General features: G+C 43.2%; 1 protein-coding gene across 9 annotated transcripts in view; it reads left to right on the top strand.

Annotated features, from left to right (window-relative positions):
- LOC109889087 (trafficking kinesin-binding protein 1) overlaps positions 1-13173 on the top strand; it is a 40965-nt gene that overhangs the window by 11635 nt on the left and 16157 nt on the right. For all 9 annotated transcript variants that reach the window (XM_031830326.1, XM_031830315.1, XM_020480300.2 and 6 more), the window contains 2 exons: positions 2975-3310; positions 3583-3774. In XM_031830326.1, coding sequence (XP_031686186.1) covers positions 3250-3310; positions 3583-3774 — 253 coding nt within the window. In that variant the 5' untranslated portion in view covers positions 2975-3249. The remainder of the gene's footprint in view (positions 1-2974; positions 3311-3582; positions 3775-13173) is intronic.

Below are 13173 nucleotides of genomic sequence, written 5' to 3'. Positions count from 1 at the left end.
TCTCAAGAGTAACTTGTGTAGGCTACACACAAACAATAGCCTGTGTGTTTGATTATATCCTTATGGATATACTGTACTGAACACATCCTCAGGGATCAGACGTTTTTGGCTTTGCCCTTAGTGGCCCAGTCTTCCGCATCCCACTGTGTGTTTGTCTAGGGAACTGGACAATTGTTTTCTCACAGTTCCTGTAGATTCTCTGGACTGTTAATTTGCTGGCAGACATCGGAACGAGGACCTAGTGGAGCCCAGGGTTGTACAGTGGGCACACTGGGCAGTGTAACAGGGTCTTTCCCTTGGCATTCTGCCTGGCCCAATGACAACCACACAGAGAAAGAGACGGGGAGATGGCCAATAACCATACTCGCTGGTGACCTCCTCTAAATGGGATACAAGGCTGCGATTGGCCGGGTAGTTAATAGACCCACAATACAATGCCTGCCAACTTGGCCTTGGCAGCATGTAAATATGACAGATAAAGGTATGACATGTCTTTTGTGTGTGTGTGTGTGTGTACGCATGGATGGGCATGCTCCATTTGTTTTGTGTGTGAGACTGTGTGCTGCAGGTTAGTTGACTGCCCATACCAAATGCCAATTGATTCCCCTCTATTTTTTAATTTGTCATTTAAGAAGTGGGAAGAAGACATTTTATAATTGTATAATAACATGATATTTTGGATTGCATTCATGCACCCTTATTTAGCATCCTAGTGAAAACACAAGTACTACTTATCATTCTTGTCAACAGACACGACATGCTACAGGACTACCAGACATTAATCATCATGGTGGTGGGGGTGGATACAGTAAAAAGCCAGACCTAGAGTATGTATACGACCCTGCTGTATGTATACGACCCTGCTGTATGTATACGACCCTGCTGCTCCCTCTGACAGCTGTACGCGGAGGGAGTGGATGGATGGATTTGGCAGGAGTGACCAGCGCAATACACTCAGTTAATTAAGGAGGTTGGAGAGGGGGAGGAAGGAGGAGGAGAGTGTCATTCTCATCTGTCTCTTGAGTGGGTGTGTGGCGAGCTGCACACAGCTGAGTTAATATATATTTTTAAATGTAACCTTTATTTAAGTAGGCAAGTCAGTTAATAACAAATTCTTATTTTCAATGACGGCCTAGGAACAGTGGTTTAACTGCCTTGTTCAGGGGAACGACAGATTTGTACTGTGTCAGCTCAGGGATTCGATCTTGCAACCTTTCGGTTACTAGTCCAACGCTGTAACCACTAGGCTACCGTCGTGCGCGTGCATGCGTGTGTCACATGTTTTGTCTACCCACATGCACGGTCAGTGCTTTGTTAACCAAATAGTCCTCATGTAATATGTCCCTTATAATATATCCTCGACTGCAATGCATAGCTAATGTATTGTATGATATCCATTGTCCTTTACCACTGACCTTGATATTGCCTATGTCTGAAGTATCCAAACACTAACAACCACAATATGACAATAAAACTGGATGTGACAATTAGGACATTGTTAGAATGTCCTGAACCCCCCCCCCCTGCAGCATTTCCTGGCAGACATGTAGATGAATTGATATGCCTTACAAAGAGGGACACTCATGTTTCTCTTTGCTTTTGTAAACGGTATGAATTAGCATTTTACTCCTAATACTATAATACAGGTTACAGCAAGCCTAAGCGCGCAGTCCCAGTTGGAATGTACAGCACTATTTATTGTGCCTCGTCAAGATTTGTTTAGTAACTGTGTTGGTTTAAATGTCATAAGGTGGTGTGTTGTGCGCCGGTTGTAACGTGATCTGTGTGTAGCTAGGGTAACTCTAGCTTTCTGACCCTGAAAAGTCTGGGGAAAGGCCAAGCCTAGTGAGACAATGGGAGCATACATGGCACTGTACATGGCTTTAATAAGATTAAGATGCTTGTAAATTCGTGGTTGAAATGTCTGAAGTAAATTTATTTTCAACTGGTCCTTAAAAGTGACCGAAATCTGTATGTCTTTTCACCAGGCTGTTATCGAAAACGAGAGCATCATTTCAGTGTCTCACCTGGAAAAACGGGTGAAATACATTTCAGTAAAGGGATGAGAGTTTTCTTGATACATTCGCATTTGATGGCATTCCCATGTTCAAACGTCAAACGGCATTTAATGTTATGCCGTTCCGCGCTAAAACGTAAAAGACTATGAGGTTGGTGAATTAAAGATGGTCGGTTTGAATTCATCTTTCTAACCAGGTTTCCATCCAACCTTTTTATGCGAGTAAAGTACATGTCAGATAAAAAAATGTAAATGACAAGACTGATGGAAACAGAAAATCTTTCAGTAAAACTTTCCAAAAAATAAACTAGACTAGGTGGGATCTTTTTGTGTCTGCAAAATGAATTATGCGTAAAATGTCATTGGAAGCTCTTTTATGCAAATATGAAAATAATAATCGTAATGTCAAAGGTAACTTGGAGTCACACATGGAGTTTATTAGGCTACAGATTTAAATACATTATGATGAACTTCACAGGGTGGTCCTTTCCAAGAAATACCCAAAGGTCTCATTCTGGTGACATGGTCATCAATGCTTGACTGCCGTTTGACAAATAAAAAATTATCTTGCACTTTTGTCGTAGATACAGTAGCCTACTGTATCTACGCTGTTGGCTGTAGAGTACGTGCCAATACCAGAGTTGGCACATGCGCTATGTCACGCAATTTTTTGTTGTTGTGATAAACCCGTCAATGTAGTTGAAAATGCGATGGAAACCCATTTAACTTTTATTTTTTATTCAGTACATGGGAACTTAACTGCAAAATGTATTTTGATGTGCATTACGTCATCACACCTTTCATCTGCAACAAGTCAATTTGATGGAAACGCATCTCTGGTGGGAAAATGCGCATAGTGTTTTTATGCAGATTTTTAGAATATTTGCATGAAAATCTGTCGCCAATTGGATGGAAACCTAGCAACACTATATATTTTTTTCTCTCTTCCTCTCTCAGACCAGCCCTGGTACCAGATGTGCGATCAGCCTGCTGTTTCTCCCTGATCCACCAGGGGGCCTCAGTCACTCACAGAGACCAACCCTGAGTCCTCCACTCTCACCCTGAACACCCCGGCCCCAGTCAAGCTGTCCCACCCTCATCCATCTCCATCTCATCTCTTCTTCTGGCCCGCACACTCCCCACTGGACCCCCTGTTGACCCTCTCCCTTTATAGGGGGGAGGCGTCCGGGGGCCTCGATGAGGAGACCCTGCCCCTTTATGAGGGCCTTAATATGGAGTGCGACCTCCTGGAAAGAGTGGATAGGGGAAGCCATGATGTGTCCACCCTCACTGGTAGGTCACAGTAAATGAATGTAGCAGATGGGTTGTAGGGAATTGGAGAAGGGGTTCACTTTCATGTTGGACAGCACTTGTTAGAAGCTAGTGGGAAGATGTGTCTCTTAGAACCATTGCAGGGGACATTAGATGGGAACTCCATCCAGTCAGTGCCTCAGGGGGGCAGCAGAGACTTGGAGATTTCAGAATGCTCAATCCAATGTGATGAATGCTGTCTCTTTGTTCTTCCATATCTCCCTTGCCACGCCCTCCCTCCCTCCCTCCCTCAGAACTTTGTTCAGGTGGCGATAGTGAGGTGGAGATAGTGAGCCTGCTGTCTGAGGGACTGCCTAACTACACTCTGCGGGCAGACTGCATGTTTGGCTACGACCACGACGACTGGCTCCACACTCCTCTGCTGCCCCCGGAGGTTGCCCTGGGACTCACACACGACCAGATAGAAGAGACACTCAAGTACTTCTGTAAGTTCACCACTCTGTCCACGCTAGGCATCTAACACAGGAGAAGGCAACTCTGGTACTGGAGTGCCAAATGTACCGCACCTGTTTTACTAGTTAATCACTTCACCAACTTAGCTTGGAGGGAATCAACCACTTAAATCCAATGATGAGTTGACTCATGTGGTGCAGCTGGCTTGAGTGAAAGCACCTACCTGGTCTCCTAGATCTAAATTGGAGCTCGTATTCATAAAGGGTTTTAGAATAGGAGTGCTGATCTAGGATCAGGTCCCCCTGTCTCTCCTATATTACACCATTATTTATCATTGCTGCATATCAGAGGCAAGAACAATTCGCAGATGAACTTGAAAATGTCTGGTATGATTTGACGAAAACACAGACATTTTGCCAAGGCAGAGATGAGTGGCTGACACCGAGACGTACTTGGACAGCAGTGGACACTTCCATTCGGGCCCTTTTGACAATCGCCAAATGTCATAATACTTTTTGGTGTTTTGTGTAACAGATGTCTCTTTCAATTCACCACTGTTTGGAGGCTGGAAATATGTTGCCAGTGGCTGAACATGCACAGGTAGTCTAGTAAAACAGCCCTTTGAAGCAGGGCTGGATTAATGCAGAGGTTTACAGGGACTGATGCCCCTGGGCCTAGGACTGTGGGGGGCCCAAGAGGTAGCAAAAAAATATTTAAAAAATGTGTTTCAAAAAAATTAATATACGGTGCATTCAGACCCCTTCCCTTTTTTGAAATGTTATTACGTTACAGCCTTATTCTAAAATTGATTTAAAAAATGTTTTCCTCATCAATCTACACACAATATCCCATAATGACGAAGCAAAAACAGGTTGTAGAAGTTTTTCAAATTTATAAAACATAAAAAACATACCTTATTCACAAAAGTATTCAGACCCTTTGCTATGAGACTCAAAATTGAGCTCATGTGCATCCTGTTTCCTGTGCATCCTGTTTCCATTGATCATCTTTGAGATGTTCCTTCAACTTGATTGGAGTCCACCTGTGGTCAATTCAATTGATTGGCCATGATTTGGAAAGGCACACACCTGTCTATATAAGGTCTCACAGTTGACAGTTCATGTGAGAGCAAAAATCAAGCTATGAGGTTGAAGAAATTGCCCGTAAAGCTCTGAGACTGGATCGTGTCAAGGCACATATCTGGTGAAGGGTACCAAAAAATGTCTGCAGCATTAAAGGTCACTAAGAACATCATTCTTAGATGGATGATGTTTGCAACCACCAAGACTCTTCCTACAGCTGGCCGCCTGGCAAAACTGAGCAATTGGGGAGAAGGGCCTTGGTCAGGGAATGTTTTCCTCAACCACAGGAGGACTCAGAAGCCCGCTGTCAATGAGTGCACACAGCCTGCTCCTACTGCCCTGTTAATCGTCAGATGGTGGGGAGGAGAAGGAGGTAGGGGGCCCACATGGGTAACTGTGGAGCCCTGTCTTGATTGGTTAACTGATTAATAAACTTTTTTTTAAAATGTTTTAAATGCATAATAAATCAATGTTACTGGTCAATTGTGTGAGTCAGGGGCTGGGCCCAAGCCTGTTGGAAGCCCAAGAGGCAAAACAAATTGTATTATTATTATTTATTTTATCCAAGGGAACTGACCAAGAACCTGATGGTCACTCTGACAGAGCTCCAGAGTTCCTCTGTAGAGATGGGAGAACCTTATGGAAAGACAACCATCTCTGCAGTAGTCCAACAATCAGGCCAGATGAAAGCCAGTCCTCAGTAAAAGGCACACGACAGTCCACTTGGAGTTTGCCAAAAGGCACCTAAGACTCTCGGACCATGAGAGAAACAAGATTCTCTGGTCTGATGAAACCAAGATTGAACTCTTTGTCCTGAATGCCAAGCGTCTTGTCTGGAGGAAACCTGACACCATCCCTACGGTGAAGCATGGCGGTGGCAGCATCATGCTGTGGGAATGTTTTTCTGAGGCAGGGACTGGGAGACTAGTCAGGAAAGAGGAACGGAGCAAAGCACAGAGATGAAAACCTGCTCCAGAGCGCTCAGTACCTGACCGGGGCGAAGGTTCACCTTCCAACAGGACAACGACCCTAAGCACACAGCCAAGACAACGCAGGAGTGGCTTTGGGACAAGTCTCTGAATGTCCTTGAGTGGCCCAGCCAGAGCCCGGGTCTTGAACTCGATCGAACATCTCTGGAGAGACATGAAAATAGCTGTGCAGCGACACTCCCCATCCAACCTGAGAGCTTGAGCGCTTCTCTTCTGCAGAGAAGAGTCTGTAACGTAATAAAATGTGGAAAAAGTTGAGGGTCTGAATACTTTCCGAATGCACTCCATCTTTCTTTTTACTGCAACCGCCAACCACAGGAGGACTCAGAAGCCCGCTGTCAATGAGTGTACACAGCCTGCTCCTGCTGCCCTGTTAATTGTCAGATGGGGGGAGGAGGTAGGGGGCCCACGTGGGTAACTGGGGACTGATTTAATAAACTTAAAAATAATAATAATTGCATAATAAATACATTTTACTGGTCAATTGTGTGAGTCAGGGGCTGGGCCCAAGCCCGTTGGAAGCCCAAGAGGTAAAACAAATTGTATTATTATTATTATTATTTATTTTATCCAACCACAGACAACTCTCAATGTTCAAAATACAACAGAGAGCATAATTTAGCCAAAGAGGATCAATAGTTTCTAAACAATAACTGTGGATTAAATTTGATCACAAGCCATACATCTAACTGCCAAAATAAATGAAACGCCAACATAAAGTGTCTTAAAATGGTTTGGGCCACCACAAGTTGCCAGAACAGCTTCAATGTGCCTCTGCATAGATTCTACAAGTGGATCTAAACCATGCCAGGAAAATGCACCCGACACCATAACATACTGTATACTTTGTAAGCCCGCAGCTTTGAAGTCATTGTTTGACAATCAGATCAAAACATCATGACTGGTTGTGTTTATGCCACAATAAAAGGTCATACATTTTTCAAGTAAAATTACAAATCTTTATGACTAGGCCCACAGCGATCATATTAAATTGATTGGGATTCTATATTTAATTCTATGTTTTAGGCCCATACATTTTTTGGGGACACACTCAAATGGATGCACATATAGGAGGTCCCGTACCGGGAAGAAATGACTTCTACTTTCAGCCCTTACGGGAACTGATGCTTAAACATACACAACTTGATGTACTGTACCTGTGGCATTCAGGACCAGGGATACCTACTCCCAAAGCTATTGCATGTACCGCTGTGGAGGCGTGTCTTATATTTCAGGGTTGAGTACATGCTGTCCACTATCTAGTGTCCTAACCTGGTAAGATTAAGTCAATACATGACTTATTCCTCAGTTGAATATGTACTGAATGTCACAGGGCTATTCAATTCCTGTCCTGGCGGGCCGAAACACTTCTGTTTTGCGTCCTCTCTTTCCAATTAGGGACTAATTTAGACCTGGGACACCAGGTGAGTGCAATTAACTACTAAGTAGAAACGAAAAAAACAAATGTTTCGGCCCTCCAGGAACGGAATTGAACAGCCCATAGTCTTTTATAGGCAATGTTTTAGCCTACAGCAATTCCATCTTAAAGTCTTACTGTGAATTGATCCCTCACATATGCTTTGTAATTGGTAAATGGAAACTTTTTCACAGATTACACATATCCTTTAATCACTGGACTTTATAGTATAACATTGATAGGATAATCTCTCTCTCTTTTGCCATTATCAGGTCATCCATATGGTGTGGATCTAAAGAGCTTGTGGTCTGACTCCTTGCCTGTAAGACAAATACAATTGGAAGAAATAAGATACATTGCCTTGCAGAAGTATTCACCCCCTTGGCGTTTTTCCTATTTTTTTTTCCATTACAACCTGTCATTTAAATGGATTTTTATTTGGATTTCATGTAATGAACATGCACAAAATAGTCCAAATTGCTGAAGTGAAATTTAAAAATTTTATTGTTTCAAAAAATAAAAACCCCCACGGAAAAGTGGTGGCTGCATACAGTGGGGCAAAAAAGTATTTAGTCAGCCACCAATTGTGCAAGTTCTCCCACTTAAAAAGATGAGAGGCCTGTAATTTTCATCATAGGTACACTTCAACTATGACAGACAAAATGAGAGAAAAAAAATCCAGAAAATCACATTGTAGGATTTTGAATGAATTTATTTGCAAATGATGGTGGAAAATAAGTATTTGGTCAATAACAAAAGTTTATCTCAATACTTTGTTATATACCCTTTGTTGGCAATGAGAGGTCAAACGTTTTCTGTAAGTCTTCACAAGTTTTTCACACACTGTTGCTGGTATTTTGGCCCATTCCTCCATGTAGATCTCCTCTAGAGCAGTGATGTTTTGGGGCTGTTGCTGGGCAACATGGACTTTCATCTACCTTCAAAGATTTTCTATGGGTTTGAGATCTGGAGACTGGCTAGGCCACTCCAGGACCTTGAAATGCTTCTTACGAAGCCACTCCTTCGTTGCCCGGGCGGTGTGTTTGGGATCATTGTCATGCTGAAAGACCCAGCCACGTTTCATCTTCAATGCCCTTGCTGATGTAAGGAGGTTTTCACTCAAAATCTCACGATACATGGCCCCATTCATTCTTTCCTTTACACGGATCAGTCGTCCTGGTCCCTTTGCAGAAAAACAGCCCCAAAGCATGATGTTTCCACCCCCATGCTTCACAGTAGGTATGGTGTTCTTTGGATGCAACTCAGCATTCTTTGTCCTCCAAACACGACGAATTGAGTTTTTACCAAAAAGTTATATTTTGGTTTCATCTGACCATATGACATTCTCCCAATCTTCTTCTGGCTCATCCAAATGCTCTCTAGCAAACTTCAGACGGGCCTGGACATGTACTTGCTTAAGCAGGGGGACACGTCTGACACTGCAGGATTTGAGTCCCTGGCGGCGTAGTGTGTTACTGATGGTAGGCTTAGTTACTTTGGTCCCAGCTCTCTGCAGGTCATTCACTAGGTACCCCCGTGTGGTTCTGGGATTTTTGTCACTGTTCTTGTGATCATTTTGACCCCACGGGGTGAGATCTTGCGTGGAGCCCCAGATCGAGGGAGATTATCAGTGGTCTTGTATGTCTTCCATTTCCTAATAATTGCTCCCACAGTTGATTTCTTCAAACCAAGCTGCTTACCTATTGCAGATTCAGTTTTCCCAGCCTGGTGCAGGTCTACAATTTTGTTTCTGGTGTCCTTTGACAGCTCTTTGGTCTTGGCCATAGTGGAGTTTGGAGTGTGACTGTTTGAGGTTGTGGACAGGTGTCTTTTATACTTATAACAAGTTCAAAGAGGTGCCATTAAAACAGGTAATGAGTGGAGGACAGAGGAGCCTCTTAAAGAAGAAGTTAGGGTCTGTGAGAGCCAGAAATCTTGCTTGTTTGTAGGTGACCAAATACTTATTTTCCACCATAATTTGCAAATAAATTCATTAAAAATCCTACAATGTGATTTTCTGGATGTTTTTTCTCTCATTTTGTCTGTCATAGTTGCCGTGTACCTATGACGAAAATTACAGGCCTCTCTCATATTTTTAAGTGGGAGAACTTGCACAATTGGTGGCTGACTAAATACTTTTTTGCCCAAATGTATGTATTCACCCCATTTGCTATGAAGCCCCTAAATGAGATCTAGTGCAACCAATTACCTTCAGAAGTCACAGAATTAGTTAGATTGCACACAGGTGGACTTTATTTAAGTGTCACATGATCTGTCACATGATCTAAGTGTATATATACACCTGTTCTGAAAGGCCCCAGAGTCTGCAACACCACTAAGCAAGGGGCACCACCAAGCAAGCAGCACTATGAAGACCAAGGAGCTCTCCAAACAGGTCAGGGACAAAGTTGTGGAGAAGTACAGATCAGGATTGTGTTATAAAAAATATCAAACTTTGAACATCCCACCATTTTAAATCCATTATTCAAAAATTGAAAGAATATGACACCACAACAAACCTGCCAAGAGGGGGCCGCCCACCAAAACTCACGGACCATGCAAGGTGGGCATTAATCAGAGAGGCAACAAAGAGACCAAAGATAACCCCGAAGGAGCTGCAAAGCTCCACAGCGGAGATGGGAGTATCTGTCCATAGGACCACTTTAAGCCGTACACTCCACAGAACTGGGCTTTACAGAAGAGTGGCCAGTAAAAAGCCATTGCTTAAAGAAAGAAAATAAGCAAACATGTTTGGTGTTCACCAAAAGGAATGTGGGAGACTCCCCAAACATATGGAAGAAGGTACTCTGGTCAGATGAGACTAAAATTGAGCTTTTGGTCATCAAGGAAAACACTGTTTAGCGCCCACCCAACACCTCACATCACCCCGAGAACACCATGATGGTGGCAGAATCATGCTGTGGGGATGATTTTCATCGGCAGGGACTGGGAAACTGGTCAGAACTGAAGGAATAATGGATGGCGCTAAATAAAGGGAAATTCTTGATGGAAACCTGTTTCAGTCTTCCAGGGATTTGAGACTGGGATGGAGGTTCACCTTCCAGCAGGACAATGACCCTAAGCATTCTGCTAAAACAACACTCGCGTGGTTTAAGGGGAAACATTTAAATGTCTTGGAATGGTCTAGTCAAAGCCCAGACATCTATCCAATTGAGAATCTTTGGTATGACTTAAAGATTGATGTACACCAGTGGAATCCATCCAACTTGAAGGAGCTGGAGCAGTTTTGCCTTGAATAATGGGTAAAAATCCCAGGGGTTAGATGTGCCTAGCTTATAGAGACATACCCCCAAGAGACTTGCAACTGTAATTGCAGCAAAGGTGGCTCTACAAAGTATTGACTTGGGGGGGTGAATAGTTATGCACGCTCAAGTTTTCCGTTTTTGTCTTATTTCTTGTTTGTTTCACAATAAAAAATATTTTGCATCTTCAAAGTGGTAGGCATGTTGTGTAATTCAAATGATACAAAACCCCCAAAATTCCAAGGGGGGGTGAATACTTTCGCAAGACACTGTATCTCAATACAGTGTAAGCATTAGTAGTGTCCACAAGAGAAGACTGTGAATGTAGCAATCTGTCCTGCAATAATATATCTGATATTGGACCAATTTATCCTGGTGTCTTTAAGTCACACTTGAAAATACCCTCATAATAGAATCACACAGTGGTGACCAAATTCTTGGTTGGATGGGGTGGTATGGGTCCAAAGGGCTTGGTTGGTAGCATGTTGACAACAGGGAGTACCGTATATAATGACCATGGTAAACTCCTGCTAGTTTATCTTGAACTGTAAATCTGAGGTCTGTCTACAGATTATATCTGTTTCAATTGTCCTTTCAACAAAGTGTTTTCGCTTGACTCTCCAACGTAGACGTGGAAAAACAAATCTAATGAGATTTGTAAATGTTTTTTCATATATTGTGATCGTTTTAATGGGGTAATGTTATAAAGGTAAATGCTAAAATATGAGCTAGAGATAGATATGGGTGAAATTGATCATAGTCACAAGATCATAGTCTGATTCTAGGAAGAAACAGTTGATTTAGTACATGGACTCCTGCATACTTTATCCCTCAATCTAACACAACAAACACTCAGAGTACCCAAATCCTGTGACAATGCTACTCCACTGTCATAATCACGTTAACGGGACACTATTATATCAGAATCTCCATTTATCAATACAGTACAGTAGTACACGTATGTATGGTCTGTTTAGTAGAGGAGCTAACAGAAGATCCTTCCCCCTCCCTCTGCTCCTCCCCCCTCTCTCTGGTGACTTTAGGGGAGGTGTCTAATCCTCTAGCCACATCCCTTCCCCTGTTGCTTGGGGCCACAGATGCCAAATGCCACTAAACTGATTAGCCTGTTAGCTACAATCAGTTTCCTTCTGCACCTCCAGTCCAGGACTGATTTTAACAGTAGCCTTTACAAAGGGCTTGGTCCCGAGCACTGACTGCTCTTCACGGTGACACTGACCGTACTCTCGTCACTGTGTAGGACTTGGTCGTCTTAGCAACCCATCAGTAGTGCATATTTTAATGATCTGTCTGTGAGCATAGTCTAGACCAGAGAGGTGTCGGAATGGTGACAAGCTCAGAGATTGGGTTTGCCGTGTAAACAGTGTGAATTTGTGGCCTTTGGTGTAATTCTTTAGAGAGACATCCTGAAGAGGTTAATTAATGTGAAAGCTAGTCGATGGTCTCAAATATAGACGGACGTTTAAGATTGGTTGAACATTTTGGCCAGGTCTCCCCTGTTTTTTTTGTTTTGTTTTTTTACCTCAATGGGACAGCCTGGTGATTATATGATGTTTGTTTCCAACATTAGGACTGTTTCCCTAAAGAAGTTAAATCCGCTTTGTGTTTTGTTTCCTTGCCAAGATACTAACGAGTATCGCGAGACTGGTATTGTCCCGACCCTACACTCAAGCCGATCGTGACTACATTGCCATGTTGGTTACCATGTAAGACAGGATAGACTGTACTCTCCTTTACTCAAGTCAATCATAACTAGAGGTACAGTGCCAGGGATACGAGGGTTGCCAGATTCCAATAAGATAGTGAGAATAATCCCCCATAAGGCAGGATAGGCTGTACCCTCCTTTCACTCTGTCTTCTTTGCAGAGCACACGACAGACAGGTACACAGCCAGTCAGCTGACACAGGCTGTGTCTTATGCCTGATCCCGTGTTGACATTAGCTTCTTAGCATGCGGCACGTGCCCTAAACTTCTGTAAAGCTCTTATTTGGGTGTCCCTCTTCTGGCAATCTACATTGGTGCACACCTGTTCTGATCTAAATCTGTTCCCTCGTTCCTGTTTTTGCTCTCTGTTCCGTCTGTGGGTTGACCCATTCACTGCTTCTCTCACTTTGTACCCTCCTCTAGCTGTCTCCTTTTATACCAATTCAGTATGTTTCTCTTACTCCCTTTTCTCTGTTATTTCCGGGTTCTTTCATGCACCTTCTGTCTCCTGGCTTCTTTTTCTCCATCTCAAAGACTCTCTCTCCTTCTCTGCCACCCTTTTTTTTAAAGATTCAACTTCCTTCCAGTTACAGACGTATTAGTAAGTAGTCCTTTTGTGTCTGGCTCTGTTGCTTGAAATACCGGTTCAGCTTACAGTCTTAACAGAGCTGGCAGGGATATGGGTAGATGCCCATGTAAGTAAATAGACCCACCTGAAAGGGAGTTAACCCCTATCTTTGGGTGCGTCTGAAATGGCTTCCTATTCCCTATGTAGTGCACTACTTTTGACCCGGGCTCTGTTCAAAAGTAGGGCATTAGACCGGGAGTAGGGTGACATTTCAGATGCAACCTTTGTGTTTTGCCGTTGCGCTGGACGGCTGACCACGTCAAAGAGCAGAACGTGACTGATTCCACTCTTCATATGTCGTTGTTGATCGACGCTTGCTATGTGACCAC

Source organism: Oncorhynchus kisutch, linkage group LG1, assembly GCF_002021735.2.
Source record: "Oncorhynchus kisutch isolate 150728-3 linkage group LG1, Okis_V2, whole genome shotgun sequence".
NCBI lineage: Eukaryota > Metazoa > Chordata > Actinopteri > Salmoniformes > Salmonidae > Oncorhynchus > Oncorhynchus kisutch.
Note: the sequence above shows the minus strand (reverse complement) of the source record. Positions and strands in the feature narration are given on the sequence as shown.